Raw genomic sequence first — 22,828 nt, 5'->3', positions numbered from 1 at the left:
TGGACAGGGAGTAAGGATCCCAGTTGGAGCCGCTGCTCCCCACCTGCAGGGAGCCACTTCAGCATGGGGAGCCGCTTCACAGGCGCTGAAGCGGGTCTGTAGGTGTCTGTCTTTCTCTCCCCTTCCCTGTCTTCCCCTCCTCTCTCCATTTCTCTCTCTCTTATCCAACAATAATAACTACAACAATTAAAAAAAAAATTGAAGTGAGTTGACAAAATGGCCCCCAGTGCACTGAAGAAAACTTCGTTGCTGTGATCTCTTTCACTCTTGCTCCCTCTCTGCCTCTCAGTCTCTATCTAAATAAGAATAAGAATAATAGTAATCAAGTTCAATTGTTTGATCCTCACAAGGCCCCTATAAACAAGGTTAACTAAGGTCTTCTAGGTCACCCAGTGGGGTCATTGGTAGAGCTGGGACTCAGACCCAGGGACTGTGGCTGCAGAATCTAAGATATTAATCTCTATACCAGAAAGACTTTTGGCTTAATCAACAGATTCTAAATTTTCTATGATGATCACATATTATGATGTAACCGGGAAGAAAATGTATTTGAAAAACAATCAGCCTAACTTCATCATAAAAACTATCATCATTGTGGAGAAGGAATATGGATGTTTAGAAAGTCTTCTATTATGGGGTGATCTCACTCACAGGCAGAAGTTGAAAAACAAGATGAGAAGAGAAAACACAAGTAGAACCTGAACTGGAGTTGGTGTATTGCACCAAAGTAAAAGACTCTGGGGTGTAGGGGGGGGGGGGAGAGTACAGGTCCTGAAAAAGGATGACAGAGGACCTAGTGGGGGTTGTATTGTTATGTGGAAAACTGAGAAATTTTACACATGTACAAACTATTGTATTTACTGTCAACTGTAAAATATTAATCCCCAATAAATAAATTTTAAAAAAAGAAAGTCTTCTATTGATCTAGGTTTCCTAAACAGTCTTAAAGTAAGATGAGTTTTCAAAATTCATTCAATAATTAACTCCAGAGCTTCACACCTGTATAATTCCACCACTCCCAAAGGCATCTATTTTTTTCTTTGATTTTCAGCTACAGAGAAAGAGACAGAGAGAAATAAGGGAGGAGGAGAGAGAGGAAAGCTACCACAGCACTGTTCCATTTCATGGAAAATCTTTCATGGTACAAGCAAGGTGCTCTCATGTGGTGCCAGGCACTTGAAGACAGGTCCCCCCTCATAGTAAAGGGTGTACTCTACTAGGGGAGCTCTCATTCAGCTTCACGACTAAATTTATATACTTAAAATATTTTATTTAATTATTATTTATTAGATAGATAGAAGTTAAGAGAGAGAGGGGAGAGAGGAAGAGATGCTTGAGGCCCTGCTTCACCACTCATGAAGTTTCCCCCTATAGGTGGGGACTGGAGTCTTGAACCAGGTCCTTAAGCACTGTAATATGCGCTCAAGTAGGTAATCTAGCACCTAGCCCCATAACTTTATTTTTTAATATATTTTTTAAAAAATTCTCAAAGTGAAATTAATTGTGGTGTCAGATTTCTAAAGCCAGTCTCCCTATCACCTTTCTCTCGATACAAAAGGGCTGAAAGGTAACTGAGTAGCTTCACCTGTGATGAAGGCCTGGGTTCAGCCCACTGTAACACACTGGAAAGAAAAGCCAGACTCCAAGGGGCAAATGGCCATCCTGCCCACTATCCCAAAAGCCTTATAGACTTCTCCAAAACTGCTGTGTATTCATGGGCCAGCAGGAGAGAGGGGTTGTGGGAGCCCCCAGCCCCTAGGGGTCCGGTACCTTGCAGAGCCTCCTGGTGCTCTCTCTCCAGTACTCTCCGCTGTTCGTCCAATCTCTCTTGCAGCTCCAATTCCCGCTCCTTCTCCACCTGGGTTTGGGGGGTTGGAGGTGAGAGGCAAACAGGATGAGTCTGGGGAGGGTCAGCCACACTCCCACCTCAGGTTACTAGAGAGTGTATGTGCAGGGGCCAGGCAGTGGTGCACCAGTTGAGTGTACATGTTATCATATGCAAGGCTCCAGGTTCAAGTCCCCAGTCTCCAATGGCAAGGGGGAGCTTCATAAGCAGTGAAGAGGTGCTGCAGATGTCTTGTTGCCTCTCTCTTTCCATCTCTGTCTCCCCTCTTAATTTCTCTCTGTCCTATCACATTTAAAAAAAAAAAAAAAAAACATGATTCAGGCGGTAGCACAACAGGTTAAGCACAGGTAGTGCAAAGCATAAGGACCGGCATAAGGATCCCAGTTTGAGCCCCCAGCTCCCCACCTGCAGGGGAGTCACTTCACAAGTGATGAAGCAAGTCTGCAGGTATCTAGCTTTCTCTACCCCCTCTGTCTTCCCCTCCTCTCTCTATTTCTCTCTGTCTTATCCAACAACAATGACATCAATAACAACAATAATAACTACAACAATAAAAGAACAAAAAGGGCAACAAAAGGGAATAAATAAATATTTTTAAAATTATTTTTAAAAAGCTTACTATGCCATCCCAGCAAGCAACAGGGACACAGGCACTGAGAAGGGTGCTTCTGTGAGTTCTTTAGATGGGCAAGTATTTAGACATCTTTAAATCTAAGGGGCCAGGTCATAGCACAGTTAGTTGAGCATACACATTGTAGTGTGCAAGAACCTGGGCTCAAGCTTCTGGTCCCCACCTGCAGTGGGCAAACTTTACAAGCAGTAAAGTAGTACTGTAGGTCTGTCTATCTATCTCCCCATTCCCTCTCAATTTCTTTCTATATATTCAAAATAAAAATAAAAATATCCTACAATAAATGTTTAAATCTTGATGACAATCAAGGCAGAGGCTGAACACCTTGTGCTGGAGTTGGGAGTTGTATCCCCACTGTGCATTGCACACAGGGAGATGATTATGAGATGAAGGTGATGGTCAGCAGATCCAGTGCCCTCTTCCTGGGGAAGGAATAAGCGATACTTGCAGCCACTCACACCTGGACTTCCCTACAGGGCTGGATGAGGACTGGTCACCTGGACTTACCTGCTGTGCCCATTTCTTCCTGTCTTCTTCATGTTGCTGAAGGATTCTACTTATTTCCTGATGGGGCTCCTGTTCAGAGTCACACAACTGGACAGCTGCAGCTAGAGGAGAAGCAGAGCCGCACGGAGTGGAGGATCAGGCCCACAGATACAGTATGGAGCAGGTAGAGACCAGAGATCTAACAGTAGGACCAGGTAGGATTGGGCTCTGGGGGAAGTGCTTTCATGTCTGGCTTGGAGTCCACTTCCTGGGATGGAGGTGGGGATCAGCTCTCACCCTGTCTTAAGGATCCACAGCAGAGCTGAGAGCATGGGACAGGCCAGCCCTGAGGTGTCCTGTTCATTCCAATATCACACTTGTAACTTTTTCTTCTTCTTCTTTTTTTTTTCTTTTTTCCCCCATCTTTTCATAGTTTATTTATTTATTTATTTATTTATTTTGTTATTGGGGAATTAATGTTTTACATTCAACAGTAAGTACAATAGTTTATGCATGCATAACATTCCCCAGTTTCCCATATAACAATACAACCCCCACTAGGTCCTCTGAATCCTTCTTGGACCTATATTCTCCCCACCCACCCACCCCAGAGTCTTTAACTTTGGTGCAATATGCCAATTCCATTTCAGGTTCTACTTCTGTTTTCTTTTCTGATCTTGTTTTTCAGCTTCTGCCTGAGAGTGAGATCATCCCATATTCATCCTTCTGTTTCTGACTTATTTCACTTAACATGATTTTTTTCAAGGTCCATCCAAGATCGGCTGAAAACGGTGAAGTCACCATTTTTTACAGCTGAGTAGTATTCCATTGTGTATATATACCAGAGCTTGCTCAGCCACACATCTGTTTTTGGACACCTGGGTTGCTTCCAGGTTTTGGCTATTACAAATTGTGCTGCCAAGAACATATGTGTACACAGATCTTTTTGGATGGATATGTTGGGTTCCCTAGGATATATCCCCAGGAGAGGAATTGCAGGGTCATAGGGTAGGTCCATTTCTAGCCTTCTGAGAGTTCTCCAGACTGTTCTCCACAGAGGTTGGACCAACTGACATTCCCACCAGCAGTGTAGGAGGGTTCCTTTGAGCCCACACCCTCTCCAGCATTTGCTGCTGTTACCTTTTTTGATGTATGACATTCTCACAGGAATGAAGTGGTATCTTGTTGTTGTCTTTATTTGTATTTCTCTCACAATCAGAGACTTGGAGCATTTTTTTTCATGTGTTTCTCAGTCTTTTGGATCTCTTCTGTGGTGACTATTCTGTCCATGTCCTCCCCCTATTTTTGGATGGGGTCATTTGTTGTCATTTTGTTGAATTTGGCAAGCTCTTTATATATGTTGGTTATTAAACTCTTGTCTGATGTATGGCATGTAAAGATCTTCTCCCATTCTGTGAGGGGTCTCGTGGCTTGGATACTGGTTTCTTTTATGTGAAGCTTTTTAATTTGATGTAGTCCCATAGGTTTATACTTGCCTTAGTCTTCTTTGTAATTGAATTCATTTCATTGAAAATGTCTTTAAAATTTATGCGGAAAAGAGTTCCACCAATATTTTCATCTAAGTATCTGATAGTTTCTGGTCTCACATCCAAGTCCTTGATCCACTTGGAATTTACTTTTGTATTTGGTGAAATACAGTCGTTCAGTTTCATTCTTCTGCACGTTTCAACCCATTGTTTCCAACACCATTTGATGAAGAGACTCTGCTTTCCCCCATTTAATAGTCTGAGCCCCTTTGTCAAAGATTAGGTCTCCATAGGTGTGGGGCCTGATTTCTGGGCTCTCAATTCTATTCCACTAGTTAGTGTGTCTATTCATGTTCAAGTACCAAGTAGTTTTGATGTCAATGGCCCTATAATACAGTGTGAGATCTGGGAGTGTGATGCCTCCAGTTCTGTTCTTTTTTCTCAAGATTGTTTTGGCAATTCTAGGTCTTTTCTGGTTCCAGATTGTTGGTATTCTTCATATGGCTTGGTCCCCTTCCCCCCATCTCTAGTTGATTGTGGTTTAGTCCTGCTAGTTTCGCGGGCCTGCTTGTCCCCGCCCCAAGGAACCCCGAGAGAGTGCCAGAGTTCCAGAGTTCGAGAGTTGTTGGCACCACCGCGGGGGAAGGAGGCAGGAGAGTTCTGTTTGGTGATTAGTTTGGGTTAGTTTATGAATCGTTGTTCCTGAATAAAGAAATACAGCTTCTCTGCCCAGCCGTGTGTCCACGAGTTTCTGTCTACCGCCACGACACTAGCCCAGCCTGCTGGAGCGCCAAATTTTAACAACAAATGGCGCCCAACGTGGGGCTTTGTTGTTAAAATTCGGCTCTTGAATTTTCTGATGCTGTCTTTGTGGCCTAACATATGGTCTATCCTTGAGAATGACCCATGTGGATTTGAGTAAAATGTGTATTCCAGTTTCTTGGGGTGAATGACTCTGAAAATGTCTAATAGTTCTAGTTTATCTATCTCTTCATTTAGCTCCCTTATGTCTTTATTGATTTTCTGCCTGGATGATCTGTCAAATTGAGAGAGTGGGGTGTTGAAGTCCCCTACTAAGACTGTGTTGCTGTTAATATATTGCTGTAGCTCTTTCAGTAGACGTCTGATGTATTTAGATGGCTTCTCATTGGGTGCATAGATGTTAATAATTGTTAAGTCCTCTTCATTGACTGATCCTCTGAGCATTAAGTAGTGTCCATTCCTATCTTTTTTAATCTTATCTATTTTAAAGTCTATCGTGTCAGATATGAGAATAGCTGTTCCTGCCCTTTTTTGTGGGCCATTTGTTTGTATGATAGTTTTCCATCCTTTCGCTTTAAGTCCGTGTTTGTCTTGTTGAGTTAGGTGGGTTTCCTGTAGACAGCATATTGTTGGGTTGTATTTTCTGATCCATCTTCCTACTCTGTGTCTTTTAATAGGTGAATTCAGGCCATTGACATTTATTGATATCAAAGATTGAAGATATTTTAACACCATTCTTGAAGAGATTTAGAGTGTTCTGATATATGTCCTATTTATTTTAATTTTATTTTTTTAATTTATTTCTTTATTGGGGAATTAATGTTTTACATTCAACAGTAAATATAATAGTTTTTATATGCATAACATTCCCCAATTTCCCATTTAACAATACAACCCCCACTATGTCATTTATCATCCTTCATGGACCTGTATTCTCCCCACCCACCCACCCCAGAGTCTTTTAATTTGGTGTGATATGCCAATTAATATGTCCTATTTATGATGGTCTGACTGTTTATAGAAGACCTTTCAGAACTTCTTTCAGGGCAGGCTTGGTGATAGTTGATTCCTTCAACTGTTGCTTGTCTGAGAAGGTTTTGATGCCTCCATCTAGTCTGAACGACAGTCTAGCAGGATACAGTATTCTTGGTTGAAAGCCTTTCTCGTTGAGCACTCGATAGATATCTTGCCATTCTCTTCTGGCCTGTAGTGTTTGTGTGGAGAAGTCTGCTGCTAATCTTATGGCTATTCCTCTGTAGGTGACTCTTAGTTTTTCTCTTGCAGCCTTCAGGATCCTTTCTTTATCCTTATTCCTTTCCATTCTAAATACGATGTGTCTTGGTGTCTTTAAGTCTGGGTTAATTCTGTTTGGGGCCCTCTGGGCTTCTTGTATCTTTATGTCTTTGATGTTGTCTAGACTAGAGAAGTTTCAGCTATTATGGCCTAAAGAATGCTTTCTTCCTTTACCTCTCTTTCTTCCTCTGGTAAGCCAATAATGCACATATTGTTTCTTTTGAAGTCATCCCATAGGTCTCTGTTGTTGTTTACAGCATCTCTTAATCTCTTTTTGAGATCTCTTACTTCTTTTTTAGTTGTCTCTAATTCATCCTCGATCCTGCTAATTCTGTCTTCAGCCTCATTGATTCTATTCTCTCTGCCCTCTTTTGTTTTCTGGAGTTTATCTATTTTGTTGTCCTGTTCTGATACTGTTTTAGCTTGTTCAACTAGTTGTGTTCTTAGCTCAGCTATTTCAGCTTTCAGCTCTCTAATAACCTTGAGATAGTGTTTTCTTCCAGAGTCTCATTTGTTGTTCCTGTATTTCTGATTACAATTCTTTCAAACTCTTTGCTCACTCCTGTGATTATTTCCTTAGCTAATGTTTGGATGTTGAACTCATTGTTTTGTGCTTCACCCTTTGGGAGGCTTTTAGCTGGACTGTTGTCCTGGTTAGTTTCTCCAATATTTCTTCTTGTTGGTTTACCCATTTTGTATATTATGTTATGAGTTCCCTCTCTTAGTACTTTTCAAATTACTGATCACTATTTCCTGGATTGACTTGTGTCTAAGTAATGTAATTAAAGGATTCACAGTGGTGGAAGTTAACAGTTGTTTGAATAGTATTTTAATCCCTGAGTTGGAGCTCAGTGATTTAAAAGCCTCTTTTTTTTTTTCTTCTCTGTAGGCTACGGGAGCCTAAGGGCTTCTAAACTATAAGTAGGCTTCTTAGCTTAATCCTGACTCCTGACCAAGAGATAAGGCAGGGTGTGGCAGAGATAGTTCAGTGGTTATGCAAAGAGACTTTCACAGCTCCACAGCTATGCCACCGAGGTATAGGTATTCTCCTGAGTTTCCTGGTTAGATCTCTGTCCCCCGATGTCCCTCCCTGCCACTGCTCCAAATTCTGAGGGCAGTAGCAATGGAGACTCAGAGTTGCACTTGGTGAGTCTCTGGGGAGTCCTCTCCTCACTTCAGCTGTCCCCTTGTTGGTGGAACAGACTGGAGGTGGTGTCTCAACTGATAAACCCCCGGACTGTTACCAGCCACTTAGTCTCTCCCTAGGCTCCTCTCTGTCACCAGCCATGTTTGTTTGCACTCACTGGTGATTTGGTGGGTTCCTGTAGTTGTTCTAGTCCTGTCTTGTTTCAGTCCCAGGTGGTCTCCTTTGGTATTCCAGCTAGTAGAGTCACAGGTGTTCAGTTCCCAGGAGAAGTAGACATGGCGGATGGATGCCTGGAGCACCTCCGCTGAGAGGCATCTGACCAGGAGAAGAAGCCACAGCCAAAGAGCTCCTTTCTTTTTTAAAAAATTTATTTCCCCTTTTGTTGCCCTTGTTTTCTTTTTATTGTTGTTGTAGTTATTGTTGTTGTTGATGTTGTAGTTAGATAGGACAAAGAGAAATGGAGAGAGGAGGGGAAGACAGAGAGGGGGAGAGAAAGATAGACACCTGCAGACCTGCTTCACTGCCTGTGAAGTGACTCTCCTACAGGTGGGGAGCCGGGGGCTCGAACTGGGATCCTTATGTTGGTCCTTGCTCTTTGCACCACATGTGCTTAACCCACTGCACTACTATCCGACTCCCCACACTTGTAATTTTTTTAAGTTGCTGATGTTTAACAATTGGACAGCTTTTCTTAGTAAGGCAGATTTTCAATTTAGCTGGAAGAAGTCTGAGACTGACGGTGGCCCTCCACAGACCAAGGGGAAGGGGATGTGGGTCCCTGCTGTGACTCCCCTTGAGGATTGTCTACAGGGTCGTCCACTCTATGCTTCACCTGCCAGGTTTTCAGCCCCAGTGTGTGACCTCTCACCTTTTTTTAAAAAAATATTTATTTAATTTATTTATTCCCTTTTGTTGCCCTTGTTGTTTTATTGTTGTAGTTACTATTGTTGTTGTCGTTGTTGGATAGGACAGAGAGAAATGGAGAGAGGAGGGGAAGACAGAGAGGAGGAGAGAAAGATAGACACCTGCAGACCTGCTTCACCACTTGTGAAGCAACTCCCCTGCAGGTGGGGAGCCGGGGTTCGAACCAGGGTCCTTATGCTGGTCCTTGTGCTTTGCGCCACCTGCGCTTAATCCGCTGCGCTACAGCCTGACTCCCGACCTCTCACCTTTATACCACATCTCCCCTACCCTTCTATGGAAGTGAGGGGCCCCTGGGAGTGGAAAGGAAGCCCAGCCTTTGCTTAGAACATTCCAGAACAGCACATGAAAGCAGTAAAATGCTAACACCCAGCTCATGGAGCCACAAGATGGTTAAGTCAGAAAACACAGGTGATGGGAGTTGGGTGGTAGCACAGGTGGCGCAAAGCGCAAGTACCAGCATTAGGATCCCAGTTGCAGCCCCCAGCTCCTGACCAGCAGGGGAGTTGCTTCACAGGCGGTGAAGCAGGTCTGCAGGTGTCTATATTTCTCTCCTCCTCTCTGTCTTCCCCTCCTCTCTCCATTCCTCTCTGTCCTATCCAACAACAATGACATCAATAGCAATAATAGTAACTACAACAATAAGGGCAACAATAGTAACTAAAACAACAAGGGCAACAAAAGGGAATAAATAAACAAGTAAATATTTTTTTAAAAAAAACACAGGTAATAAAGGTGACAGGACCAGCAGGGAGCTGATCCCAGGAACCAGGACCAGGGCCAAGCAGACACCTCATGCATCCTCACAGTCCTGCTAGGCAGTGCCCAGAAACTGTACTTTATGGGTGAGGACAGCAAGGGACAGGCAATGCTCCCAGCTGTGAGCAAGGCACAGCCAGGCCACAAAGGGGAGGAGAATACAAACCCACACAGTTGATCCCCAACAAACACCCCTCACAGCCATGCCCTGTTGCCTGCTGTGCCTGTGACCTGCCCATGCTCATCAGAGCTAGGAACACACTAGAGCTAAGGCCAGGGCCCTGTTGTCACCATGCCCATGTCACCTGTACTTTTGTCAGAGTGCAAGGATGGCAGAGAAGAGATGAAGAAGGGCTGGGCAGTAGGAGTGGCCCCACCCTAGGTCCTGGGAGCTGGCAGTGGGTGAACTCAGAGCCTCCAGAGGACAGTGGGACAGGACAGTGTGGTCCCAAAGTGAGTCCAGGAGACCAGTTCCAGCCTACCCAAAGCTGGACAATACTGATGGCAAAGGCCATGGTCAAGACTGATTTTCCAGCTCCACTCCAGTCGAGCCCAGTGTCTGGATCTCTGAAGTCACCCCCTCACCCCACCCCCAACACAAATGTCTTCCTTGGGAGCCAGAGTGGACAAGCTTTGAATTCTAGTCCAGTGCTGATCTGGTGTTTGAACCCCTTCTAGGGCATCCTCCAGAGTCTCTGGGCAGAAATCAGGTTCTTTCTGAGATGGAGCACTTGTGCTCTACCCAGTACCTCTGATGGCTTAGACAATCACCCCACAGAATGGGCCTCTGATGGGGCCAGGTGGTGGTGCACTGGTGGAGCACACATTACTAACCGCAAGGACCCAGGTTCAAGGCCCAACTCCCCACCTTTGGGGGGTGGTTTCATGAGTGGTGAAGCAGGTATGCAGGTATTGGTCTTACTCTCTCCCAACTTCCCCCTTGCCTCTCAATTTTTCTCTGTCCTATCAGATAAAAGAGAGAGACAGAGAGAGAGAGACTCTGAAACAGAACTGACCTTTGCTTGTCTGTCCCTGTCACCTCAAGGTCACTCGATTCTGAGTCACACTGAGCACAGATCCTCTCTCTTATCCACAGGACATGAGGAAACCTATATCTTCTTTTTCTCTCCACAGTAAGAACAATGCATAGTTGCTGGCCAATTTAACTGGACTTTTCAAATTTTCTGGATTCCATTGAAAATGATCTTTCTAGAAATAAACTCAGCACTTGCAAGTGTGTCATCAACAGTCCAGAAAAGGAAAGGACAAGTCAGAACTATCACCTCCCCAGTTTTAGACCTGCTACTCCTAGTAATATAACCTATCTGAGATCTCATGAGGTAACTAAGTAGCTATATCTCCTTGTTGATTATAAAAACACAAGGCTCATGGATGTCAGAGGCCATTCATAGTCTGATGACTCACCTGTGTCTCCGTTGATAGGACCAAGTTCTTGTTGCTCTGGTCTGGGGAGCTGGTCTGGCTCTTGGTGCCTCTGGAATAAATGAGACAACAATGAGGTGAAGGCAGAGGGTAGGAGGTTAATGTGAGGAGGGATACTACAGTAGGACAAAGCGGGACTTCAGGGACACCAGCCACTGCCCTGTGCCTAGTCCCTTAGACTCCCATAGTGGTGCTCTCGATTCTCTCTCTCTCTCCCCCTCATGTGAAACTCTCTCTACTACATATGAAATAAGCAAAATTAAAAAGAAAGAAAGAAAGAAGAAAAGAAAGAAAAGAAGGAAGGAAGGAAGGAAGGAAGGAAGAAAGAAAGAGAGAAAGAAAGAAAGAAAGAAAGAGAAAGAAAGAAAGGGTTGAAGAGACAACATAATGGTTATGCAAAACAACTTTCATGCCCGAAGATCTGAACACACAAGTTCAATCTCCAGCACCACCCTAAGCCAGAGATGAGTAGTGCTCTTGTAGAATAAACTTAAATTAAAGAAAGAAAGGAAACTTTTCTAGGCCCCATCTTAAGAAACACTTTAAAAATAAGTCAGCCAGAGGACTGGGTAGTGGCTCACTTGATTGAGTACACACATTACAGTGCACAAAGACCCAGGTTCAAAACCCTGGTCCCTACCAGAGGAACAGGTAAGTTCCCCTACCAGGCAAGGGGGAAGTTTCACTAGCAGTCTCTTTTTCTCTCTCCCTCACTATTTCCCCTTCTTCTCTCAACTTCTCTCTGTCCTATCAAATAATAAATAAATATTTTAAAATAAGTCCACCATGAGAAGATTATGAAAATGTACAATTGTGAATTATCACTGTGAAAGAAAAGCTTTATTTTTTACAAGGGTAACACAGTTGTTTAAATAATTATTGGAATAAAAATTATTTAAATTTTCCTGGTGGCCTGAAAAATAGCACAGTGGCTAAAGCATAGAGCCTAAGAGCACGGGGTCCCAAGTTTAATCCCTGGCATTGCCATGTGGCAGAATGCTGCTCTGGTTCTCTCTGATTAATATCCTTTAAAAAGTGTCCCGAACTCAGGAATTACTTAAGTGTAGCTGTGGCTGGAGAAGGGAGATAAATCAAAGAAAGGCTTCTAGAACAGTTTGCTCCTGCCCCATTGTGGGAGATCCCCAAAACTGAGTGGTGCAGCCCTCTGTCCACTGTGAGGGGCTCAGAACCATCCTAGAGGAGAGGACCAGCTGGCCGAGCAGCCCGAGAGGTCTCTTCACACCCCCCAGGTCTCCCCATAGGCCACACCCATCTGGGCAGGCCTAACGCTCATGGCAGTTCCTGAACTCCTAGAGCTGGGGCAGACCCTTCCTGCCCCCTCTTGGGTGGCATTGATATCAACAGCTGGAGGCTTTTAAGGGTCCCAGCTCCTTTCCATCACCCTGAGGCAGGGTGATGACAGGTAGTGAAGAGGACAGAGAGGCAGAGAGGCGGGTAGGGAAAGGGCTGTGAGAATCCAGATTTGGTGGCCCGGAAGCCCTCACTTCCTTCTCACAGAGGCAGATGGATTGGAGGCTGCCGGCTAGGGGAGGGGTGACAGTGCCCCCGGGGACAGGGATGGGTTCCACCCTTGCTGTACCAGAACTGCCTTTCCGGTGTCTGGGCCATGGTGGGAGGGCTGAGCAACCACAGGCTGAGCCTAGTGTGGGGGGAGGCAGGAAGGAGGTGAGCTAGGGTGGAGGAGCCCCAGGGCCTGGGAGGAAGGCAGAGTTGAAAGTTCAGGGCTGTTGAGAAATGTCTGCAGGGAGGGAGAACTCAGTAAGTTTGGCCCCTCACTCTTTTCTGAGTGACAGTGGTGTTCTCTGGTGATACGGTTGTTTGGTGGTCCCTGTCATATCACAGAATCTCTGAAAACTTAGGCCCCACCTTGGCATCACATAGTGTGAGGTCAACATGCCCCCCAGGCCTGGGGACAGACCAGAGTGACTGACCAACTCACTTCCCATGGGGAGCACCTGCCTGCACCTCTCAGCCATGGAGACACCCTTCCCTGTGAAGTTCTGCATCCCTAGGGCCACCTCCCCCCAGGGTACATATGGGTCCATGCTCCCATTACTCCAGCTGACAAGAGTTCTAGAAACAGGTTCATCCCAAAGCCCACCTTGATTTACCCCATAGCTGCCTGGGGTGTTGGTCAATTTGACCATCTCAGAGGGTCTAGAGCTAATGGAGCAGAGGTTCGCTGGCCAGCAGAGGGCCATGAGGTAGGGGGCAGGGACACTAACTCAATGCAGATGTTCACCTGTCTCCTTCACCCCATGTGGGGCTCAAAGTCCAGGCCTTGCCTGCCTTTTGCATGCTATGTGACTTTGGAGGAGTGCCATCCCCTTTCTGGGCACAGCACAGAGCAGGCAACAATTCTGACAGAGTCTTGCTGTTCTGCCATGCTGTGAATGTGGAAGTAGGCCTCTTAGCACCTCTCCCTGTTCTCTTCCCCCCCTCACCCCCTGTTGGCTTACATAGGCACAACTGACCCCTTACATGAAAGGAACCCTGGTGAGGGGACTAGGGTCCTTTCACTACTCTCATGTTTCAAGGAGCTGGAATGGAGGGGGAGGGTTAGAATATGCAGAGCCCTAGAGCCTCCAGGTAGCAGGCCACCAATGGCATGGTCCTATAAAGGCACGCATACCCCAGGGCACCACTGTGCATTCAGGACAGGCCACTTGTTCTAGGGCAGCACTGGGTACCAGTCTTGCATGTCTCCCAGGGTTGGTCCCATCCATGGAGCTCTATACCACTAGGTTCCACTCCCCAGACATCCAAGGCTCAGAGTGTCATGGGGCAAGGCAAGTGATATCAGGAGGCCCAACTCCAGTCCTGACTTTCCTTAGCTGGCTGGAGCTGTGGCCAGATTTAGGTGTGGACAGGTCAGCCAGGTCCAGAGTCTACAAACCCTGAGCTGGCTATGTTGCCTGCTCCCTGATACCTGTGGCTCCCCAGGGCCCTGAATTTTTGCTGCCCATGTTAACTTTGAGCTGTGAGAGGCTGGGTTAGATGCTTAACCTGAGACATAGAGGTACACCTCAATTTAGCGCACTTGGTGGCAGATACTGTGCTTTTTATAAGTTGAAGGCTCAAGGAGCTATGTAGTAGTGTCCCTGACTGAGCACATGTTACCAATGAGCAAGGACCTGTGTTAAAGCCCCTGGTCCCCATGTGCAGGAGGGAAGTTTCACAATTGCTAAAGCAATACTGCAGGTGTCTTACCTCTCCCCCGACTTTTGCCTCTAGGTTTATCACGGGGGCTCAGTACACTAATCCACCATTCCTGGTGATCATTTTTTACTGCTTTTCCCCCTATTTTATTTGATAGGACAGAAAGGAAATTGAGAGGGGAATGGGAAACAGAGAGAAAGATAGATAGCTATACCACTTGTTAAGTACCCCCACTGCAGGTGGGGAACAGAGGCTTGAACCCAGGTCCATAATTACGCATAGTACTATGTGCACTTAACCAGGTGCACCACTGCCTGGCCCCTTCTCTCTTCCTTTCTATCTCCCCTTCTCAATTTCTCTCTGTCCTATCAAATGAACAAATTAATTAATTAAATTTTAAAAAGCAGTTGAAGCCTCAACCTGTGCACCCTGAGTACAGCATGGCTAGTGGTCCTCATGACAGGTCTCCACATTGTGCTTCAATCTGAACTGTGAATAGTTCTCTGAATGTCCTCTCACTGTTTTTACACAGCAGCATCATGTAAAAATACTTTCTTGTGTGATCCGGGAGGTGGCGCAGTGATAAGGCTTTGGACTCTCAAGCCTGAAGTCCTGAGTTCGATCCCTGGCAGCATATGTGCCAGAGTGATGTCTGGTTCTTTCTCTCTTCTCCTATCTTTCTCATTAATAAAATATAAAATCTTTAAAAAATATATTTTCCTGTTCATGGGAGCCACATGCTACCAGTGAGTTGCTTCCTCTCTTTGTCTACTGGGCTGTGTGGCATCTGCCCAGTGCTGCCACCAGAGTGAGGGGGTGGAGTTTTCTGGGTAGGGGAGCACCTCCCCAGCCTGCTCTTGGCCTCCACTGCTACCAGTATCCTCAGCTTCCATCACCATGAGTCTTTCCCCTGTGTGTCTGTGCTCATTTCTTTCTTGTTATGAAGACTCTAGCCCCCCAAGGGAAGGACTCATGGGAGTCCAGAGAGGCTGTCTCTGCACCCTGTTGCAATTAAGGATACGCCCAGGTTCCAGGGCCCATGGGTGCTGAAGTGACTCTGCTCAGCCCAGGACAGATACTTTGCTGACATCAGGGTCTGGTCCTGAAGGGCAGGCGGGGGAGGGTTGTGGACACTGGAGAAGAGGCAAGGTGTTCTAGAAGGTTCATTGTGCATGTGGTGAGACCCGGCATTGGGGGAGGAGAGCTGGAAGTGGGTCAGCTTGTACAATTCTTATCTGGGGAGGCATGTATTGTGCATTGTAAGGCGTTTGGCCTAGATGTTCTGGAAGATTTAGGTTGTAGAATAAAATGACAAGATAAATGATTGGGGAGGGGGTTTAGAATGCACTTGGTGAGAGAAGCAGGATGGCCTGTCTCCAGGTGAGGGACAGATTTAGATCTGTCTGGAGGCAGATTCACATGTTCCTTCTCTCTTCCCACGTGGGATGATGGGAGTCCCCACCCCCACTGTCAGAGGGGGAACAGTGAGGACAAATGTAGTGAGAATGAAGAACACTGGAACCCCAAGTCACCACAAGATGTCAGAGCCAGAACCTGGGTCTCCTGCCTAACTCCTCCTTTTACAGGGGCCTAACTTACCCCAAGTTCATTTTCTGAACACTTGATTACTACACAGAGACACACAGAGTAGCTTTTCAGAGTAGGTTCAAACCATTTGCCAGCTGACCCGTGAACATTCCGGCTCTGGTGGCCACGACTCCATTCTACTTATAAAGCCGACAGCTTCTGACCACTCCTTGGGAGTTTGATCTCTGCCCACTGGACAACAAAACACAAATGCCAATATGAAGCATGGACCCAAGACTTCAACAGCCAGTGGAGGCAGAGATAGAGAGGTAGTCAGGACAAGTGGATTTGGGGAAGTTCTCTCCACACCAGCACTAGCAGCCTGGGAATCAGCTAGAGGGGAGCAGAAGCAAAGACAGTTGCATGCACAAGTAGTGACTCCAAAACCAGCATCATCAGAAACTATCCTCATAGACTGTTGGTGGTGGGTTCAGGTATCCTTTTACATCATACCACAACTGGTTCCCATCCATAAGATTTTCAGTATGCACAGGCATGGGAACTGCTGGGGGACTTTGGGCTTCACTATCTTCTGGGTCTGGTAAATCTACTTGTTCAAACAATACACACACACACACACACACACACACACACACACACACACACCCCTCAAGATCCTTGGGGCACAGTGCTGGGAGAGAAAGCATCCTCTAGTGATCCTGACTGGCCTCAGAGTTGTCAGAGGTCTGCACCCAGAGTGGCCCTGCCCAGGGAAGCCTCTCACAGGCCTGCACACCCCCACAGCTGTGCACTCACACCACTGTCAACACCCAGCCAAGGGCCACCTCCTAGTGGGGTGCCCCTAGACTCAGCTAAAGGTTATGAATTGCCACCAGGAACAGGGCAGGAGAGGGCAGAGAAGAAGCCAGTGTGCAAACTAGCTGAGTGTGTGAGCCAAGGGTCACCCACAGAACGGAAGGGAGCCTTCAGAAATCTTTTCTGAAATGTTTCCAGGTGGTATAGGAGGGAGTCAGAAGAATAGTACTACATCTCTTACTAGTGGGGCTAGAAATGAATTTTAGATTTCCTCTATGTTTTTCCATAATTGAAACTGTGCCTCCAGCATTGTGATCACCGGAATAATTAATATTTTATTTTAGTTTATTTTCCAGCTTGGCTCTGGCTTATGGTGCTGTGGGGTATTGAACCTGGGACTTCAAAGCCTCAGGCATAAAAGTCTCTTTGCATTATCATTATGCCATCTTCCCCACCTTAATGATTAAGTTTTTAAATGGAATCCTAACTATAAGCTGGTCCTCAGATCCCATCTCCTCTAATATGCCTGCTCAAATGTCTCTGACCTATGTGTGAACTCTCCTTGATGATGGGGAACTCACTACCTCCTTTCTCCTGAAAAACAGGGAGCTTCCCCTCACTTCACAATTCTGCTTCTGGAACAAAACAGAGCAGCGCTATCCCTCATACCAGTGATACCATTTGGGTGATCAGACAAGAACTAGGTTCTCCAGCCATGCTCCTCTGCACATCCCCCTCCCCCAATAGGCCATGTCTCCCATGGCCTGCACACCTCACAGTAGGCCACATGGGAATGTGTGTGTGTGTGTGTGTGTGTGTGTGTGTGTGTGTGTGGTGTGTGTGTGTGTGTGTGTGTGTGTGTGTGTGTGTGTGTGTGTGTGTGTGTGTGTTGGGGGGATCCCAGTGCCCTATAGCCCAGGGGATGGTGCCTCCTGGGGATGGGGGAAGGCACACCCCCATTCCATGCCCCTCAGTAGGAAGTCTACAGGAGGATGCCTCCTTGGTCTTGAATCTGTCCTCCTTCTCTCATGCTCCCCAATCATCTTTGCCACAAGGAGCCCAGGAAGGTCCACATAATGGCTTCTGGGTCTCTAGTACCGCAGTACCTGTCCAAGCTTCCTTGGGATTCCAGCTTGGCTCCATGAGCAGTGACTTTAGCCCTAAACTGGGACCCTCATGGGCCAAGCAGGGAGACTTCAGAGCCAGCACATCTTCAGGCCCCCCCAGCCTGAAGGGACTATGCAAAGCCCTGAGAATAAGCTCTATCCCCAGCCAAGGGAAGCCCCCACCCAGTACCCTGATGCCCACTAGGGTCACATCCCAGGAAGAGCCCCATCAACCTTGGTTACCCTATGTACCCTGTCCTGACTCTCACAGCCCTACTCTTTACTTACAGGGGCTCAGCTGGAGGCAGTGGGCTCTGCATGGCAGGAGACCCCATCTCAGCAGCCAGCTCTGGCTCTGGCATGGACACAGTGGTCCTCAGACCCCACAGCCTCACCCAGCTATAGGGATCCTGGGAGCTGTGGGACATGAAGGTGCTCTGTAAGCTGTCCTGTGAGAGTCATTGGTGGGGGTAACCTGACCTTCTATATGTATGTAGTCTTCAATAGGCTGTGCCTCCTTCTGTAGAGCTTCCTCCTGTGGCCTGTTGGGGGTATGTGTGCAGCGCCTGGGTTGTAGGGTAGGGGGCACACATAGCACCTGGGTAAGAAACCAGGCAGAAGAGCTGACTACAGGCTGGGTCTTTAAATACACTCAGCTGTACACTCCAGAGGTCTGGCAGTGAGGGTGACAGGAAGACACATTAAGCTGCACTGAGGCTATTGGGGGAAGGCCTTTATGCCAAAGGGCTCTGGAATCATCCAGAAGCCACTGGGAGTAGAGTGGGGGTGGAGAGAAAGGACAGAGACCATGTCACATCACTAGTTCTGCTCTGAGCAGCTCTGTGACCTTTCTGATTCTGACCTTCTGCTTGTGAAAGGCTGGGTCAAGACCAGGGGGTATCCCCTCGAAAAGTGGATGCTGACTACACTCATCCTTCACAGCAGGAAGTAGGGACAGATAGGACAGCTGGGAGAGTGCTCAGAGGGCCACTTCTCCCCTAGGGGCTGGGCAGCCCTAAGCCTAGGCTCCTCCAGCTTGCCGTCTGCCACTGGCCGGTGGGGGGGAGGGGTTTACTGGGACCCACAATACCACCTTAGAGGCCTACACAGGTGTGAGAATATGGAGACACTCAGAAACCAACTACCCCATTCCTTACAGAGGAAAACTGAGGCCCAGAGGGCAGGAGGTATCACTTGGAGTTCTAAAGTATGTGTGTAGAGCTGGGACCTAATCCTAGCAGTGGCACACACTATTATGGTGACTGGGTGAAAGAGTCCAACCAGACCCAGTGTCCCTGCCAGGGAGTTTCTGGCCAGAGCTCTGAGAGTTTTGTTTGTTTTGTTTTTTTCCTTCTTTCTTTTTTCTTTCATACCAGGGGCTAGAGGAGGTGGGGCAGCCAGAAGCATTGGACTTGAGACAAACTCATCCCTGGGACAAGGTACAGAGGTGAGGCACAGAGGAGGGAACAGAGCCACCCAGATGGGGACAGGCAGAAAAGCTGTGCTCAGCACATTAAAGCAGGAGCAGAGACCAGACTCAAGTTCAACTTTGACTAAACACTGCTGCAACCTGGGACCCCAGGGGGTGGCAGGCTCAAGCTCCTGGTACCCTTCCCACTCCCACCTGCTGGACAGTGACCTGAGCACAACTTGAGGCTGACCCCTGAGGAACCTGTCCTTCTGACTCCAGCCTCTGACCTTCTAGGCTCGCCAGACTCTGAGGGCAGCTGGTCCCCTGACAGGAAACTGAGCAGGTTCTCTTGGGCCCTAACCCAGCTCTAGGCCCCATGGGGAGGGACCCGAGGAAAGGAAGGCCCCAGCCGGCAGTCACCCTGGGCTGTCTCTGGCCCCTCCCAGCCGGCCTTCCTGCAGGCTGGGGCCTGGAAGAGGCTCCATGCTCCGCTCTAACTTTGCCATCACCCCCACGGGCACCCTGTGAATGACACCCGGTGGCGTGGAGGGGGCAATGGGTTGGTCTGGGAGGGGAGCAGATTTGTCAATGGGGGAGGGGTGTCGGGTACACACTTCAACTGCCCACGTGCCTGTGTGCGCGTCTCTGGGGGCCCAGAAAGGTCATGTCGCCGGCCCAGGGTGAGGGAAGGGCACCTGCCAGGCCTGAAGGGTCCCCACTCCAGCCTCCCAGGCCCGTGGGGGGGTGGGGGAGGCCAGCACGGGGTGACCCGCTGCCTGGGACTGGGGTCAGGGAGCCCGCCGCCCGGTTCTGGGTCCTGGGTCCGGGTCCCGGTCCTTGTGCGGGTCGAAGGTCGAGGTCTGGGTCCCGGGTCAGGGACTGGCCGGCGAGTCCCGGCGAGCAGGCACTCCGCACCCTCCTCCCTTCCAAGGCAAACTTCTCATGGGCTGTCCTACCTTTTTGGGAGGCTTGCAACAACTCAGCCGGCTATAGCTGCAGCCCATTCTCCCCTGCCGGGAAGGTGTGCTCGCTGCCCGCTCGTGCCCGCCGGCCGGGGCGCCGGCGAGACCCCGAAACTGAACCTGGAAGCGCGGACTTCAGCGCTGCCGGCGGCCGCGCCGTAAATACTCGAAGAGCGGGGCCTGCCCGCAGGCGCCGCCCGCTCAGGTGCCGGCCAGAGCCCTGGAGTCCAGCAGGAGTGCGGTACAGTCAGCGAAGGGAGCTTGCCCCTGGTGGCCGAGGGCTTGTAGGCACTCACAGATGTCTAAGCTCACATAACTAGTCAGGACCAGGAAAAAAATCCTGTTTTAACTCCAGAATTTGGATGCTGAACCAATTACCTGCAAAAAGCAGACACTGGGTGTTCTTTCCAGTTTGGAGCACCTGGACTGTTCTCTGGTTGGATGTGTCCACCTGACAGGCAGGCAGACCAGGGACAGGGAACATCAGTACCTGGGACAGAAACTCTTTTTTTACATTTATTTATTTATTTATTTATTTATTTATTTATTTATTTATTATTTTGAGAGAGAGAGACTGAAGCCCAGAAACTTCCTTCAATGCAGTGGAAGCCAGGCTCCAACCTTTGTTGCACACATAGCAAAGGAGTGCTATGCAAGTGAGCTATTTTCCAGCCCAGGACAGAAACTTTTACTGACTATACTCTTGTCATTAGACACTTCTGGTGATACAGTGAAGAAAAAGACACAAATCTTTGTTAGTAAGTGTATCTGTGGATCTTAGTTATTGTCAGAGGCCAGGGACATTTGAACAGGTGTGTTGATGGAAAGGGTTTATAGTCCTGAAAGAGGGAGAATGAGGCTGTAGAGACACTCCTTCCCATAGAGCACCAGACCAGTTGCAGCAGGTCTAATACAGGGGATGAGATAATTAGGGGATTGATTGTAGGTGCTTGGAAAGAAGAATGCAGGACCCCAAAGTGTGGTCCTGAAGCAATACTGTCCCCAGCTACATTATTTGTCAGGAATGTAATCCCAGGCCCCACCCAGACCAACAACTGGGAAACCCAGGACAAGGCTCAGGGACTGTGCTGGCTAGCTGAAGGATGAGGGCCATCTGCTGTAGGAAGGTGTGCTGCAGTGAGGAGGGAGCAGCACCTGCTTAAAGGAGCAATGCTTGTGAAGCAGTGGTCATAGTCAGAACAAACTAACAAGAAAGCTTTTTACCCAGTTAAGCCCATATCTCACCATGTGTGAGGCCTGGGTTTCAACCTGGATGGTGGGCACAGCAAATAAGCAATTTTGCAGACCCCCATTATTCTTTTTTAAAAGATTTTATTTATTAATGAATTTATTAATTAATAAATATTAATAAATTTATTAATTTAAATTAATAAATTTATTTATTTATTATAGAGAGAAAGAATCAGACATCACTCTGGTACATGTGTTACCAGGGATTGAACTTGGGACCTCATGCTTGAGAGTCCAAAGCCTTGTCCACTGTGCCACCTCTTGGACCACAACCCCCATTCTTTTTATTTTATTTTATTATTTATTTTCTCATCATTTGTATTAGGGATTTAATATTGATTTACAAAATTATGAGCTAACGGGGGTATACTTCCACACTGTTCCCACCACCAGAGTTCTGTGTCCCCATCCCCTCCTCCACTAGAAACTGCAGTAATTCTCCCAAGGTCATATATGTGGGTTAACTATTATTCCTATGACTATCTGTCTATATTTATATATATTTGCCCTTTTTTTTCCTGTGGCCCTGCCTTCCCTTCCTTTCTGAGTCACATTTATACCTATTACTAACTCCAAATGTCCTTTTATCCTCTTCTTTCTCCAGGTCCTGATGGAATTGGGTTTCCAGGACACATTGGTGAGGTCTTCTGTCCAGAAAAGTTGGGATGGAATCATAGTAGCATCTGATTAAAGGAAGTAAGATAGAAAACAGGACAAAGTGTTTAATAAACAGGAACCAAAAAGTAGGAATAGAGCAGATGAGATTAGGAATCCTGGAATGGAAAGAAGCTAGGAAGTCTATTTTAGATATTCCTTTTTTTTTTTCAAGTGCCTCCAGGGTTATCAGTGGGGCTTGGTGCCACTGCTCCTAGATATCATTTTTCCAATTTTGCTACCCTTGTTGTTGCCCTTGTTGTTATTGTTGCCATTGCTGTTGTTGTTGTTTTTGGATAGAACAGAGAGAAATGGAGAGAGGAAGGGAAGACAGAGAGGGGGAGAGAAAGATAGACACCTGCAGACCTGCTTCACCACCTGTGAAATGATTCCCCTGCAGATGAGGAACCAGAGGCTTGAACAGGGATCTTTGTGCAGGTTCTTGCTCTTTGCCATGTGTGCTTATCCCACTGAGTTACCACCCTGCCCCTTTTCCCCATCTTTTACCAGAGCACTGCTCAGCTCTGGCTTATGGTTATGTGGGCTTATGGTTATTTGAGCTTTTGAAGACACAGGCATGAAAGTCTTTTGCATAATTATTATGCTGTCTCCTCCATCCTCTTATTTTTCAAAAGCAAAGTATTGAATCTCTCTGAATGAGTGAGATATTGAATTTCAAAAACTATCCACTTTCTTATATTAAAAATGAGTGTACACTTATTATTGCTGTATTAAGAAAAATATACTTTTTAATGTTTTCATATTCATGTATGAGACTCAGATTGGTTTTTTGATATCCCATTGTGAGCACATCTTTTTTTATTTTTTATTTGTGATTAATAGTAGGTTGTAAAAAAAAATAGTAGGTTGTAAGATTATAAGGTCGCAGTGTATAGTTCCATATCACACCCACCACCAAAGTTCTGTGTCCCCACCCTCCCACCTCCCAAAGATAACCACTATAGTTCTCACAAGTCTTAGAAACAGTTTGCTTGCTTCTGTTGTTGTTTTTTTTTAAGTTCATGTGTAATGAGCATGTCTTTGAATTTAAGAATTGGGTAATGACTGTGAAATAACTAGACATAAAATCAACACAAATGGCAGAAACGAAGGGAGAGGGTCCTTAACAGTAGAGCCCCATTTTAT

At 46.9% G+C, this 22,828-nt stretch overlaps 1 protein-coding gene across 3 annotated transcripts in view; it reads right to left on the bottom strand.

The window, feature by feature from the left end:
- CCDC69 (coiled-coil domain containing 69) overlaps positions 1 to 19,991 on the bottom strand; it is a 37,657-nt gene extending 17,666 nt beyond the window's left edge. Inside the window, exons 1-4 of one of the 3 annotated variants that reach the window (XM_060197978.1) lie at positions 19,772 to 19,991; positions 10,758 to 10,827; positions 2,985 to 3,085; positions 1,771 to 1,900 (exon numbers count right to left, since the gene is read on the bottom strand). In XM_060197978.1, coding sequence (XP_060053961.1) covers positions 1,771 to 1,900; positions 2,985 to 3,085; positions 10,758 to 10,827; positions 19,772 to 19,819 — 349 coding nt within the window. In that variant the 5' untranslated portion in view covers positions 19,820 to 19,991. Of the gene's footprint in view, positions 1 to 1,770; positions 1,901 to 1,936; positions 2,026 to 2,984; positions 3,086 to 10,757; positions 10,828 to 19,771 lie in introns of those variants that run through there. The other 2 variants (XM_016190665.2, XM_060197980.1) reach the window with 2 other exon arrangements.
- Positions 19,992 to 22,828: the final 2,837 nt, after the last annotated feature.

Source organism: Erinaceus europaeus, chromosome 9 (genome assembly GCF_950295315.1).
Source record: "Erinaceus europaeus chromosome 9, mEriEur2.1, whole genome shotgun sequence".
In the NCBI taxonomy this organism is placed as follows: Eukaryota; Metazoa; Chordata; class Mammalia; order Eulipotyphla; family Erinaceidae; genus Erinaceus; species Erinaceus europaeus.
The sequence above is the reverse complement of the archived record's forward strand: the minus strand, read 5'-3'. Positions and strand labels throughout refer to the sequence as shown.